General features: G+C 45.7%; 1 protein-coding gene across 1 annotated transcript in view; it reads right to left on the reverse strand.

The window, feature by feature from the left end:
* AGBL4 (ATP/GTP binding protein-like 4) overlaps window positions 1-15,923 on the reverse strand; it is an 893,441-nt gene that overhangs the window by 96,003 nt on the left and 781,515 nt on the right. The window contains 2 exon segments of the mRNA XM_004679485.2: window positions 2,283-2,397; window positions 10,434-10,523. Of these exon segments, the coding sequence (XP_004679542.2) occupies window positions 2,283-2,397; window positions 10,434-10,523 (205 nt within the window).

The raw sequence follows: 15,923 nt of genomic DNA on the forward strand, positions 1-15,923 counted from the left end.
GATGAAGGTGGAAGGGCTAATTTCTATATGAAAATGGTTCCTGACCTTTACCTACAAGAAACACTGAATGCTATTATATCCTCTGCTTGCGATTCCTGTCTACTAGCATATTCAAAACTCGAAAAAAACCTTGCTAGAAAAGGACAAGTTCAGTTTTTCTCAACTCTGTCTCCTTAACTCATTTAAACTCCAGATTCTTTTCTCCCACATGCCTGGGCAAGGTCCACCAAACTAGGGGACAGAAGGTGGCCAGAGGGTGGCTGGTATGAGGACCATGAAGGGGCCTTGAAGCTCTCAATGCTGAGCCTTTATTGTTTTTTGTATTCTCCAAAGCTTTAGTAGTGAATTCCCGTGATCAATGTTTTCTTACTACTGACAACTGTTTTAGCAACAGGATTAATGCCTGTGGTAGAAATTTTCTGCAACTTTCAGAATGAGAGTAACCTTCTTCCTAGGAGAATGTTGGGGTTTCATCTTCAGGACAACACCATTTCTACAGGCTGGAGCTTGCCTTATCCTGAAATCTGGACATAGACACACTTTCTGATCACCATCCACATGGTAACCTGAAGCCCAGCAAGGGTGGGCACTTTGGTCAAGGTCACAGACCTCTTTCCAACTCTTCACTGCTGGACATTAGATGGTGACATAAATAAGTGTGTTGAGGAGACAGTATTGACCTCTCTCTGACCACTGCTGCCCTTGCAATTAAACAGAAATGTTCACATAAATCAAATGGTCTTTCCATCTCCATCATCACTCATGGTGCATTCTGTCCAGGGAAGGTGGAATGGTGTTGCTCTCAGGATTGCAGTGAGCCACAAAGCCTGCTAAAGCTAACGAACCGTCACTTGAGCCAATTAATAGAGGAAGTAAGCTGTCTTTAATTAAGGCATCACGCATCCCTTGGGTTTTCTCTAACCCAAACCCAGGGGTATTAGGAAGCCCCTCTGGGCCCAATTGCCATGGAAAGTAGTAAACCAGCTCTTTCAAATGGACCTGGGTGGGTGGCAGGAAATCTGGGATCTAGTTTGCCCCCCCCCACTAACCTTGGGGACGTCCCATCATTTCTCTGGGTCTCAGTTTCTTCATCAATGAAGTCACCCTTGCCATCACTCACCCCTCAACTACATCGTCCTCAGCATCTGCTGCATGCTGAGCACTGTTGCCAGGTGCCATGGTCAAGAAGATCATTCAGGCCTCTGGTGGCTTGAGGTAAGACGTGTTCCATGACTGGGCCTACAGTGGCCCAGTGAGGTGAGTGATCTGCTCTTTTGGGGTTTGTGGGAGTATTTTCCAAGAAGGGGCCTGAACTGAGTTATGAAAAGGGCTAACTAATGAGATGAAGCAGGGCTGAGGTGGTTCTGGGCAACCCTTCTGATGGTCAGAGTCAAGAACCCGAAAGGTGCATGGAAACCAGGCTTTGCTTCGAGCAACTAGAGCAACAGCTCTGATAGCAGAGGTGGAGGAGGTAGATGGTGGACAGACAGTACGTCACCAGGTCACTCCAAGCCGTGCATGCAAAGTGAGGGAGTTTGGCTATTAAACGGGAAGTTATGGGACTAGTCAGCTCTAAAGCTACATGATTTGGGCAGTGAAGTTAGATCTGGGCAGTAAATCAGTGACATACAGGCAGCGTGACTCTGGACAAGTCCATTGCCTCATCCATGAAGCACCATTTATCTCGAAGGATTCAATGTTCTTTTGGTAGGTAAAGCCCTGGGTAGTGGAATTTAAGCTGTAAATCATGGTGTTAGGCCAGAAGAAAGAGTTCAAGCCAACAGTGTTGGGTGAGTGTGGGCTCACTGGCATGCTCAAACCAAAGAGAAATGCTGTTCGGATGGGCTGGGAGCTACGCTCCTCCATAATGATTTCCAAGAACACAGAAATGAAGCAGCGATCTTTGCTTCACCACACAATAGTCTACAAGGCACAATCATCCCCACCATTTCTTTTGATGCCACAACTGCCAGATAAGTAATTATCTCCACAATGCAAGAGAAACAGAGAGGGCAAGTGAGTTCCCCAAGTTAACACCAGAATAAGTACCAAACCTCATGCCATATCTCTTCATTCCTGGACCAGCAAGCGGCCCAGAAAAACCCAGCAAGTAGTGACTGTGCACAGAACAGTCAAGGTGTATTTGTCACAGCCTCAAGAACCAGGGTGAAACTTCTATTGGGTAGACTGAACTCTTCCTCACGAATATATATTTTTTGGTCTTCTTGTGTCTATGCCACCACTCATGATACCAACTCCCACACAGCCTCTGCATCCCTCACCTGTAGTTGCCCAAGTAGACCCCATCAGGGTTGAGCATCGGTGCAATCTTGAAGACCAGGTGCTCCCGTAGCACACGAGCAACGGGGTGCTGGCTTATGAGGAAGTCAATGATCCCTAGAGAAAGAGAAACATCTGGGTTAGCTTCAAAGTGCTCCAAGCAGGAGGAAACACATTTCCCCCCTCAGCTTGGAGAACAGCAATTGCTCGAGAAGAGATGTTTGACCTGCCTTGTCAGCAGCCAGAGGCATGAGGCCATGGGCTAGCTGCTGTGCAGTGAACTTCACAGATACTTTTCTATTGCCGAGAGACAGTTCAAGCCATATTATTGAAGGTCAAGGGCAGAAGGGAGAGAGAGCACTTCCTACTAATGAGCTCTGGGAGGCTTCAAGGAAAGAGCACCCTGGCGTTGTGCCTTGGAGACCCTGCGGGGTTTTGACCGAGTTGGGGCAAAAGCAGGGGACTCTGAAGAGTAAATGAAGAGCTTCTTTCAAATGGACACACTGCCAGCTGGACACTGAAACCTGATTCAACAGCTGTGGAGTTGGGAGCCTGAGGAATCTAAGTCCTCCTGTTCTCATGGGCACACCACAACACAGAGAGGAGAGGGGTTGGGTAAAAGTCCTGTGATGAGAGAGCTGTTTCTTCAAAGCCTGCCCACTCTGTTCCTTCCCCCACTTTGCAGGTGCTTTGTTCTGACTCTGGGGTGCATTGCTTTTCATAGGCACCAACATGACCTTGCCTCCAGGTCACCAAATCTACAAGAGGTGAATTCGCCAGAGTTCCCAGATTTCCTTCCTGAACCTCTGACTTCCCCCTCATCTCCATCCTTCCGCTTCTGTTCTGAGGCATCATCTCATGTGGCCTGGGCTGAGCTACTGCAGCCACCTCCGGAGAGTACCCTCCTCACTGCAGCCAGCACTTCCTCAAGTGCAAATCTGAACTGTCACCCTCCTCATTCATTTCCTCTGAGAGATAGGAGAGTACAGGGTCCTCCCCAAATGCAGCGAACAAGAGCTGGAACAAGCATCCAGGAGAAAGATGATTTTGAGCTCAGCCCTGAAAGATAAGTAGGCTTGGATGGGAGGAAGCAGCAGTAACTAAGGACACCCATGTGTGCAGCGGCAGGCACTGAGTGCTTGGAAAGAGACATAGCTGCAGAGAACATTCCAAAGCTGCTGTGACCAGCGAGGGACATCTCAGCATCCATTAGGCCAGGGCTGAGAGTCCACTGACAGCAAAAGCCAGTTGGACATCATTTACGTCGAGGCTGAGGCAGCAGCTGACCAGATGCCCTAATTTATTTGTTGGTTCTCATATGAAAGCTGCAGTTTGCCAGTAAACAGGCTGGGTAATGATGCCAAGCGCCCTTGTTAGGGACTAATAATTGCTTAATCTGTCCACTAATTGACCCAGCTCCGGGGGCAGCCCTCCATCAAAGAGCCAGCCTGCACTTGAGGCCTGGCCACGTTGCCTCTGAGAATGGCTTCTGGAAATGGAGAGGCTCATTGTGATCCATCCTCCTTCACAGACAAGCAGATTAATTGGGCTGCCAATTAGGCAGTTAATGAAAGGATGAGAGAAAACAAAGCCAGGCCAGAGGCTGCAACCACCCAGAGCTCCCTCTCCCAGCTCGAGTGCAGGGCAAGGAGAGAGATTTTAAGTTTAGACTCATCTCTTGGTTTGAGACCAGAGTTCAAGAGGAATCATTTCCACTGGTCAGGAGACTGGGAGATCTTTCACCTTTTACCTGGTGGGTGAGGAGAGCAGGGTAAGAAGAGACTATGAGGCGAAATACCAGAGAAAGTCAAGAGTGAAAAGAAGAGGTTGCCCCGACCACAGGTTAAAAGCATTGTTTGGGGAGAGGAGGCAGAAAGATATGGAGGGGACTGACTAGAAACCCTAATTGGTTGTTGGGTAGAGAAATTACTAGCTTTCTATATACAATCCATTGTTTACAGCTCGATATATAATACCTACTGGAAGACTGCTGAGTGACTGGGTTAGAACTCCTGAAAATTGTGATGTGCTGTGATAAACTCATTTAGACGAGAGGTTGACAGGCACAGGGATAGTGAGAAACAGAATTGGTTTTGAAAGTCAGAGTCCTGGTCAATACAATTTACAAAAGGTGACTTTGGGATGTGGGGACAGGACACCAGACTTACAGTCAGAAAACTGGGATTCTAGTTTCGCCTCATACACTGAGTGACTTTCAGAAAGACTCTGGCCCTATTCTCATCCTTATAATTAGGAGAGAGAACCCAGTAATTCCCCAGGGCTCATCCCACGCCGACAGTCTGTGGTTCTTCTCCCTTAAAGAACAAGAATCCTCATCTATTAAGTGAGGAGAACAATCTTCCTTCTTCTGGAGACACAACCAACCCCCTTAGTCACCTTCCCTTCAGGAAACGAGTGTATAGTCCCCTTCCTTCAAGCTGACTTAATGGGAAGACGGAAGGAGCAAGACAACAGGAGGAATGGCAGGGTAGAGGCTTGCGGACAAAGAAGCTTGACAGAGAATTTGGAATTAAAACTGTGCTTTGCTCTGGGTGGGCCGTACAGCAGGTGCCTAATAAATGCCCTAGTACTTTGGTCCCAGGAAGTCATTAGAACTTGAAAAACATATACGCTTATTGGAATTGATAATCCCCATTCCACAAACATCCACAGGGCTGGTGGGCCATCCACTTGGTAGTGTGAGCTGAGTGTGGCATTCTTGCCTCATGGGGGTGTGAGAAAAAAGCTGCTCCCCACTGTACCCACTGGCAAAGACTCAGGGGAACAGCTTGGGGAGCTGTGAGAACCTGGAGAGGAGTCCTGACCAGGCTGGGGGTGGGTGAGGAAGGGGTCAGGGGGCCAGACACTTAAAGGCTGAGTAGAGTGAATCAGAAGAAAGGGTGTTGGGAGAAGGGGTTCCAGGCAAGGGGTTCTACAGACTTTGGAGGTAAGAAAGAAAGGGATCTAGTTGGTATCAGAGAGCCATTCAATTTCAGGGGGCACAGCTTTATGATTAAAGACACAGACTCTGAAATGGGACTTTCTGGGTCTAACTAACAGTGTGGCCTTAACCTCTCAGCTCCTTGTTCCTTTGTCAGTTAAGAAAGAGTTAATATTGAGGGTTACTATGAGGATCATATAAGCCGAGTGCTGGGCACAAAGGAAGCATGCAGGTGTGGTCTGAGTCATTGCTCCCGCTCAGTCTGGAGAGGTGGAGATGGGCAGATGCTGGGAGACAAGTGAGAGAGGGAAACAAAATTTGCTTGTCCAATGGAAGCATGGGAAGGGTCTGAGGGGGCCATCACAAAGTACAGGGTAGTACCTGGGCTTCAGACAGTTCTCTCTGGCTGCAGCATGGAACATGGCTTGGGGTTTAGAGTAAAGATGATGGATGGTGGGGTATCCTACAAGAGGGATGGGGTGCAGTTGGAGGCAGAGTCTGCTGATATAAGAGCCTTGACACAGTGGAGACCTGCCTGTGTTCTGCAGTGACCAAGGCCCAGAAGGTTACACAGTGCTGTGGTGGGGGGATGTATGTGGCTAGCTCGTGAGGCTGAAAACGAGGCTATTTGCCTGCCATTCCCAAGAGCTCAGAGCTCTTCACTGAGGTCACACAGTCTTAGGGAAAGAGATGCCCAAAATGACTGAGATTAAGTTTCTGGCCTCTGGCACAATGTACTCTCCAAATGGAAGCTGAATTCAGTTATAGAAAACAAGGAACGTCACATTTCCCATACCTGTGAGTTTAGGAAATTAAGGCTTGTACCTGCTGTTCAAGACTGTCTTCCCTGCCAGGAGGGCAAAGCCAGGTCTACCTCCTTGCCACTATTTTCATAATGCCTAGCTCAGTGCTAGCTCAGGGAAATTCCTCAACAATACTTGTAATATTAATGAATAATGACAGGCCAGGGATGGGCCCTGTGTGTTCCTGAGCTGGAGTGAGTTGTGACTCCATTGGCTTCATTTTACAGACAGGCAAACAAAGGCAGGGAGCTGACCACACTTGCTAGGGGCCGAGATTGCATTCAGAGCCAATTCTAGTGGCTTCGAAATAGCATCCTTTTTATTAAGGCAAGATGGGAAGAGCCAGGAGTCTAATTGCATGTGATTTGCAGAATGATTTGCATATATGCCTGCATAATTTTCTCTCTAGAGAGCTCTGTGTAAAGTTTATTGTTGCTATTCTCTGCCAAGAGGCAGCATGCTCTAGTGGGAACAGCGCAGGCTTGAAGCAAGAGAGCTGAGGGTCTCTGCCGGGCCCAGAATGTGAGTCACATGATAGCCGCTACTCAAAGCTTCCCTGACTGGGCACCTGGCCTCTGTCTGCCGTCAGTCAAGTCAGGGACCCCAAATTAGGGGATCATAAGGAGAAGATCCTGAAGAACCTGAAGCTCAGAGCAGAAATTCTCACCCTCCCAACCCCCAAGTTTTGCCCATTTCACAGATGAAAAGATTAAGGAAGTGAGTGAGCCCCTCACGACTCCCTAGCAGCTCCAGGGTGATGCTCATAATGGGAGGCTGTTAGCCCTCTCCATAGAGAAGTCAGAGAGCAAGTGAGAGATAGAAGTGGGGCGAAGGAAATGGGGGAGGGATGGTACCAAGGGACAAAGTCACTATTATGCTGTCGGGGAAGGGAATATCGGATATGATTGGTCCTGGAGGTTCTGCTAAGTGAATGAGTGGTGGCGATATGCATGTACGCATGTGCGTGCGTGTGTGTGTGTGTGTGTGTGCATGTGTGTGTTCTTCTCCCTGCTCCTTGACTCCCACCGTCATCCCTGAGCACTGGACTCCCTGAGCAAAAACCCTTCTATCACAGTCTCGACGGCAGTGTGCATGGGGGGCGGAGCAGAGGGCTCACTGAATCCCCCAGCAGCTCCCAGAGCGCTACCCTGCTGCCCACATTGTGCAGGGGAGGAATCAGGCTGTGACAGCCCTGGCCGTGCCTGGGGTGCCCAGCTGGGGGCAGAAGTGACAGGCTCAATCAAACTGCATGAATGAGGAGGCTCCAGCTAGGACTCAGCAGGTTGCTCAGGGTGCTGCTGAGGGTGGGGAGGCGTGCAGCTGAGGAGTCACACAGCCAGGCTTGGACCCATACCCAGCACCTGGAAAGTGGTGTGCTACCCCCCCCACCCTGTCCCCTATAACACTTCTGTGCCTTCTGTATCACAGACACCACCCTCATTCTTACAGTTATTAAATCGTTTACTATTTACAGCAGCCTTATGAGACAGGATTCTGATTCTGATCTCCCTTTTGAAACAAAGGACCCAAGGCGTACACGGAAAGGTTATGGAACTTTCCCAAGGTCACACTGGAGGAAGGGGAGGAGCTGGGATCCAGCCCCAGGCAGTCCTGCTCCAGAGACCTAGCTCGCACGCATTCTGCTGCAGGCCTCACAGGGTGTCTTGGCCTGTTCACAATGTAGCTGAGGCCCAGGAGGGTTGGTCCTCACGGAGACCAGGATCTGGACTTGGGGCAGCAGAGGGAGACTGACAACCTACTGCCCCTCCACCAAGCAGAGCCTGAAGAAGCCAAAGCCTCCCACCCCCAATGCGGCCCCTTCCAGAGCTTTGTGATGACACGACTCTCTCTACTCCCAGCAGCAGGTGCATCAGCAGCTCGGCCGGGAACGCTGTGGTCCCAGCCAGATGGGGAGGGCCAGGCCCCACATGTCTGTTCCCAGCTCAAGGTCAGTGAGCCAGAAATGGAGAAGAGTTAACAGAACCAATGTTGTCAGCCATTGTCCTTCCAGGCTTTGGACCTTCCTGCCCTCCCCAGAACAGGGTGGGTGGGGGGCAAGTTGAAGTCTGGGCCACAGCAGAAAGCGCAGCTGAGTGCAGCCTGGGGGGCTGTGGTCGAGCGCAGGCAGCTGAGGCATCCTTAGGAAGCAGTGTATCTCCGTGCTCATTGGTAAAATGGGGAAACGATACCCATCTCTATTGCCTTGAGGAAGGGTGGATTGTCTGTCTTAAGGGACTATACCAGAGGCAGGGAGAAAGGAGGACAGGACTGGCCCCCGGGTGACTGCCGCTGTGAGGCAGCCGTGTGCCTTTGGATGAGCCACTAGTCTGAGTCCCACATCCTCATCTGTAAAACGCACATTAATTGCTCTGGGGTGGCTGGAGCACTATTTTCTTCCAAGCGTGAAGTCTGACCTAGGATTTTCTATCCCTGAATGGGGCAAAAGAGTATGTACAGTCTTGGGAGCCAGCCAGACCCAGATTCAAAACCTCTATCTGCTATTTACTGGCTGTGTGACCTTGAGGCTCCTCTTTCTGAATTCAGAGTTAGTAGCCCAGAGCCAACACAGCGTTTATCTCTCACACCAGCCCCATGAGATGAAAAGATAATGCCCCTTTTATAGATGTAGAAAATGACACTTGAAGATCCAGCTCTTGGCCTCAAATAGCTCATGGTTTAAAGGGACAGAAACCAACATAAATCAAATAGGCGATAAAGATCAGCTCCAGGTAAGCCCCAGCGCAGGTACAGAGCAGGGGGCTGGAAGGAGTAGGCTGGAACTTACATGGGGTGACTGGAAATAAACTTTGAGAATGGGAAGTGTTTGCCAGGTACAAAGGGTGTGCAAGATGTCCTAGGCAGGAGAGCAGCAGGTGCAACGGCCTGGTGGTAGAGAGAAGATTGTCTGCTTAGGCATTAAGTTTTGCAAAGCTGAGGCCAGAGAACCTGGCAAGAACCAGATCATGGAGAGTTTGAATGTCATGTCAAGGAGTTTGGAGTTGATCTTGAGAAGGTAGTGGGAAGGCATTAAAGTACTCTGCCAAGGAGCAAACATTGATTGAAAGCCTGCAGGACAGCATGGAGTCTGTCAACTCAGCACCATCCAAATTCCTTTTTTGGAAAAACAGGCTCAAGAGAGAGAGCACCTGAGACAGATTCAGCATCTACGCATGGGCCCTTGTCTGTAAAATGGGATGGTGACTCTGTCCTCTGTCTACTGCCCACCGAAGAGGCGGGCGCAGGAATTTGAACTTGCAGGGATAACGCTATCAGCAGTAAGACTGCTGTATTTTTACAAACAAGGACAAAATAGGTGCCTCTAATCAGCTGGGGAACAGGTTGGTTGCCAAGTTTAGTAACTGACAGATGGCTGCAAGGGGTTTGTAAAACCAGGAGGGACCTAGGAAAGGTAATTGCAAGGACAATGCTGGGGACAAAGAGACTGGAAGTGAGAATGCCAAGGAGTATAAGTTAAGATGGCTGGGGTGAGGAGTTGTGCACTAGGAATTATCTTTGGGTAATCCCTTCTTATGCCTGAAGCACAATATCCTTGTCTAAAACAAGGGGGAGGCAGTTGTGTCAAATCATAGCACTGGAAGAATATGAGTGTGAAAAATACCTGCATATTTATTTGCTTATTGCCATGTTGATTTGCAGATCACCGATCTGCCTCTCCATCCCCAATTCTGTGGGGGAGGATGTGATGTCTGTTGAGGGTCTGTTGTGGGCTAGGCACAGAACTGGGTGTTTGCTTGTATTCATCTCCTGCCAGTTTCATAACAGTTTCTCCTGCCTTTTTCGATAGACATTGCTACCCTGATTTATTTTACATCTGAGGAAAATGAAGTCACACTGCTAGGAAGTGGCAGAGCCCATATTTGACCTCTGAATTGTCTTACTACAAATCACCTGTACCATCATGTTGCCTCCCTCAAGGTATATAAACTCTGTGGGTTTTTTCAAGTACTTTTGACCTCATGGTCATTTTGAGGTTAAAATCAGTGAATAGATAATTCTATTCCTTACTTTCCCAGTTCACTGCACTTCTACCAACATACACACTAACCTGGGCCAAGTTTCTTGTTATAAGCCACTACAGACAAGTAAAACAGAGGTAGTGAAAGTAGGTGACTATGGTTTATCCTCAGTCCCACCTACCTATAGGTTCATCCATCCATCCATTCATCCACTCACCCATCCACCTATCCATATATCCTAACAGACATGTAGTCAATAAATACTTCTTGAACCTAATCTTAATGGAGATCAGACATAGGGTTTTTAAAGAAGTAAAACAAAGTCCTATCAAGATAATGACTTTCCTGTGACCACACTATTCCAGAGACTGTCATATCACAGTGTTCCAGTTGGGTGAGGTGTGGGATAGCATAGGATATTCTGCAACTCACCTTGGCATACAAATGAAGATGGTGTTTCTCCTGGGTGGACCCTTCCTGTGATGAATACCACCTTTTGCTCTGCTCCTTCCCGAAGGTTGTCTGTAAAATAAAATGGAAGAATATTACTACAGAAGACAGGCAAAACTAAGAGAAGGGGTTGATAATATGGTAGAGGGAAGGGAGGGAATGGGTTGCATGCTTTACATTTACTTCTTAAATTGTTGGGTTACAAATGTTAAGGCTCAATCATAGCTGACTGATTAAATTATATCCTAGCTACCCAATATATAATGGCAATGTTCCCATTCCTTGTGCAACTGGTCACAATAGTTTAATCAACTGAAAAAGTCATAAAAGTGAAAAATATAAGAGTGAAGTAAAATCCCAGATCACTGACCATGGATCTAGGCAAGTGTGTATATCCTTTCTGACTTTCCATCTGCTGAATTCTAAACATAAATAGTAATATCTACTTCATAGTAATGATTTTAAAAGCTTACATATTACATAGTACACAGTAAACATGCTGTAAATGATGGAGTAATGAGCGTAGCTATTTATTGTAATAATAGTAATACTATCAGTTTCCATTTAATTAGCACCGTTATGTGTCAGGTACATTATACATATTATTTATAATACTGAAACATGCACAGTTAATATTTTTTATAGAATCAGAAACTGAGGCCCAGTGAGGTAACATAATGTGTTCTCTTGAATGTGCTCACATGTCACATAGATGGGAGCAGATCTGAGAATAGAACTCAAACCTTTGTTGGGTCTTGATGAAGTACCAGGGACCAGATTTCTCTTTCACTTTACACAACTAGGAAATTGGACAACATATGCAAAAAAGCTGCTTTCAGACACTGGACAGAGGCAATGCAAGACTAGTCTGTGAAAAGGGGGGAAACAAAGGAATATGCTCTGTGATTGTCATGGCTTTATGCCTAGGGGCCCATTCTAGACCAAAGACCAGAGAAGGGTATCTGAGTAAAATATGGAAGTCACTGAGACTGGAGTTTAGAGAATCAGAAGTAAGTGGCAGTTGTAGAAAATTGTATGTTCCAAAGTAGAGGGAGTTCTGTAGAAAATAACTCCAGAAATCTATAAGAGTCTTTATAAGTCTGTCTTCCACACAAGATGTACACAGATGTATGCCCCAAGATGTCTCCATAATTTCAGGAAAAGGTGGCCACAGGGCTGTGAACTGCACAGGGCTCATACAGGGCTGGCAATTATTAGAATTCCAAGTTTTAAGTCATCGCTAATAATTCAGGGATTCAGTATAGAAGCCAAAAGGGTTATATCTTAGTTGTAAGGCTAAACTATTCTAAATTCAGTCTAACAAATTTTCAAAAGAATAAACTAAATAAAATAAACATTACTGCCTGGTATATACATTTCAACATTCATTAAAGGAAAATAACAAAATCCAGACACACAACAATGTATATAACTCATAATCTTCAACATTCAATAAAAAGTACTAGATACACAAAGAATTAAGAAACAGGAATCAGAGTCTAAGTTCTTGCTGCCTCTAAAAAAGTCTCACTTATATAATAAAATACAGGTATTATGCACAAATTGTATTAGACAAAAGCAATAGTAGTCAAAAGTGTCATATTTAGAACAAAGGAGCCAGAGAAGGAAAGTTAGCCAGCAGAAAAGGAAGTATTGATTGACACAGAACAAACAATTACCTGAAGGAAATTCAGAAACTCAGATTAAAGGATTATATCTATACTAGAAAATTTTCTGGAGGGAAGGAAGTATTTAGAAATAATTAATAAGCTTTCAGTTCAGAAATGCCAGAGATAGTTCATTTTGATTATGGTCCATGGTCCCAACAGTTAATGGATCAACGTAAAAGACTAAAATAAAAATCAATGACTTTATTAAACCTAGTTCTAAAGACTTAGAACTTACTGGGACAATTGGAATGAGCAATGGGGATGAGGTGACTGCTTCCCTAATATGGTGCCTCTGAGAGTCAGCAAATATGCATTGGAATCAAAATGCAGTCTTGAGAACTGACTCAGTGCTCAGCTTTATGCGAGAGACCTTCAGAACAAAGAGCAAGGGAAGTTCACTTACTCTAAAGAAGTATATGGTTTAAAAGAAGAGTTAGACATTGAAATGTTTCCTGGGTTGAATAGGAATTCCTCAAGGGAGAAAGCATATCTTTCATGGTATAATTTTAATAACTTTCCCAGGACCCCTGAAAGGAGTAGGTCCTCTGGAACTGACTTACAAATGAAGAAGTTAAAAATATTCATGTAGGTCATGGTTTATACAGAAACTTATGCACAGGTTATCTTAGTTAATCTATGCCATGCCTCTGTGGGTGCACATTAACTCCCTTTTACAAGTGAGGGAACTGAGGCTCACAGACAGAGGGACAACCCCCAGCTCCTAGTCCAGTGTTTCATTTAAAACCCTGTCTCCCTGGATCCCCTAACAACAATATAAGATTATGAACCTGCTCTTCCACCCCACTGTACACTAGAGAGTCTGGTTTCATCCATTATTGCTGTAGGACGTTGTGCCACTCTCTTAGTATTTGTATTGCTGTATCATTTAAAAATCAAAAACCAAAATGACACCAAACCCTTTGTAAGAACACTGTTAACATTGACCCATCCTTTCCAGCAGTCCAGAAATGATAAATGGCATCACCAAGGCCCTTTGTGAAAGCTACCTTTATGGATGTCTCTCCTGACCCGGTACCAACTCAATTGCATTCAGCATTTCTGCTGACCACAGGGAAATGCAAAATGGGCATTCTATTTGCTCGCTAATTTTACTGAGCCCCTGCGTCTTCATAAAATGATAACGTGGGGCTAATAAAAATCAAGCATCTCGGGTGCTAATATAAGCAAATGTTGATGTAGGCAGGTAACAAATTGCTTTGTCATTTAGGAGGCCGTAAAAGAGCATTATAATCATCTTTAGGCAAAATGGATGGGTCGCCTTTGCTTAGCTTTTAGCTTTCATTTGCAAAATCAATTTAAGGTAATGTAGCAGCTCTGAGGTGGTGTGACATGGGACACCATCCTCCCCCCTATCACTGAATCCCCAGACTCATACACAGCCAATTAAACATATTCCTGGTGAAAGAATCAAGGATAGTGAGAAAGTATGTTTGAACAAAGCCAAAAGAAAAGAAGCTGAACAACCAGACCAAGAACAATATTTAAAGGATGGTAAAACTGGAAGCTCATGGACGGTGACATTCAAGGACACGGGGCATATTCAAATTGAAGTGGGGCAGCCATACTAATCTCCCCAGGTGAAAAGGTTTTTGAAGAAAAAAGTGCAGTGTATAGTTCAACAAATAACACACACACGCAAAGGCACCCGTGTGTTAAATATATACCTCTACCATCTGCTGTTTCCTTATTCATGAAGTCGTTACTGGATATCTATTAGGTGGCTAGGCACTATTATTATTTTCATTTCACAGAAAACCAAAGCCAAGAGACGCTAAGTTACGTACCCTAGTTCTTTCAGCTAATGACTGGCAAGTCCAGAGAACTCACTGAGGCAGTCTGACTCCGGAATCTGTGCTCATACCCTCTGTGCTATTCTGGGAAAACACTATTATCCAGTTATGATAAGAATTCAGTAATACTTATTCAGAACGTACTCCATGCCAGGCACTTTACACATCATTGCTTAAAATGTTATGGAAATCCAACAAGACAGCTACTAATCTTACTCCCACTTTATAGGTTAGGAAATTGAGATCCAGAAAGTTTAAGTGATTTGTCTAAACCTGTATAAGTAGCAAATACGGAAACCAGAATTAAACGTACGTCTTTATGACTCTCACAAAGAGATTTATGTTTTCAACCACTGTGTCATATCACAATGGGGAATAATTAGGGTCCCTGTGGTAGTTTTAACAGTACACCCACAGATTCCTTGCTAATATCTTCCCTTCAAACTAATGCATTAAAATAAATGAGTAAACTTTTAGACTATAAGGCCAATTAGAAGAAAACGGGAAGAAGGAGTGAGTAAACCAGGTAAAAGTGTCAGTTGTATGGTGAAGAATAGACTTTTGGAGGGGAACCAGTGTAGTATATAGACACACTGTTTTTTAATTATGCACACCTGAAACATAAAATGCTTTAATGAAATGTTACTTCAAAGGAAAGGATGGAGAAAAAGAAAAGAGTAAGGAAGAAAGGGAGAATGGAAGGGAAGGTAGAGATGAACTCCCTGCTCTTTCAGAGCGAGGCTTGCTCTAACGATAGAACACCATAGAAGTGATGGTATCTCACATTTGAGAATAATCTATGAAAAGACCTTGACCTGTGTCTTAGGTGTACTCCTTTCTCTGCTCAGTCACTCACTCTGGGGGCGTCCACTAGCCATGCCTTGGAGACATCCAGGTAGCTTGTGAGAGACTGTCTGATAAAGACCTGAAGTTTCTAGACTACAGCTAGGAGGAAGTGAGGCTTGCCAACACCACTGTGAGCATGCTTAGAAGGAGGCCCTCCTGTTCCAGGTGACTATGGCCTTGGCCCACAACTTGGGGCAGAATCACCTGTTGTTCATAAGGCCTAACCCAGAGGAACTGAGCAATAATAAATGTTTGTTGTTTTAAGATGTCAAATTCTAGAGAAATTTTTTAGGCAACAAAAGATAATGAATTACTCCCCCAGGGTAACTACATCCCCAGAGCTAACTACACCTTCCCTAGTTAATCCAAGAATTTAAGAAACATTGTGTCACTCAGATTGAATGAGTATCTGAATCATAACCTTGATGGGGGAAGGTACTCAATGGACCTGGCCAATTTTCAGTTTCTGTAGTTGGTGGAGGTCCTAGAGGATGCCAAATGGCCCCGAAGAACACTAACCAGGCCCTCCCCTCTGGGCACAGAATCTTCCAGAAGCTCATATTGTCAGATTTGCTTCCCTGTCTGTTTTTCCAATAATGCTCACAATACCTTCTCATGGTGAATGAGCTGCTCTATGAAAGAAGAGGGTGGTGAAGCGGAATTTGGAACACACTGTAGGGGACAATTTTTTTTTTTTAATATTTAATTCTTTTTCACTTTCTTGACATCATGATCTCTGGAGTCATCCTAATGTCAAGAAAATGCCCTCCTATTGGTTTCTAGAACCACTGCAGTCTTTCCTCCTGTGCACCACAGCCCACACAGGCCCACCCTTCGATTACTTTTCTGGAGAAAAGACTTGCAGCCACAGGTAGCTGGTGTCTCAGCCCCATCCTTCCCTGGCCACCCTCACCGGGCCACCGAAATGGTCTTCCTAAACACAAGTGGGTGCACACTGCTTCCTCTGTTTATACCCCATCAGTGGGCCCCTGCCATCCTCCGAGCAAGACAAGCTCTTCTTGCCTGGTGTCTCGAGTCTCTGGTCACCTCCCCAGGCCCTTCCATAAGCACCAGCCACAGCTAACTCAGGCGGCACCAGGAGCCTCCACACTCACTGGGGTGTGCATTTCTGTCTGTCTAGAATG

Source organism: Condylura cristata, unplaced genomic scaffold (genome assembly GCF_000260355.1).
Source record: "Condylura cristata isolate star-nosed mole 26May11 unplaced genomic scaffold, ConCri1.0 scaffold00008, whole genome shotgun sequence".
NCBI classification, from domain to species: domain Eukaryota; kingdom Metazoa; phylum Chordata; class Mammalia; order Eulipotyphla; family Talpidae; genus Condylura; species Condylura cristata.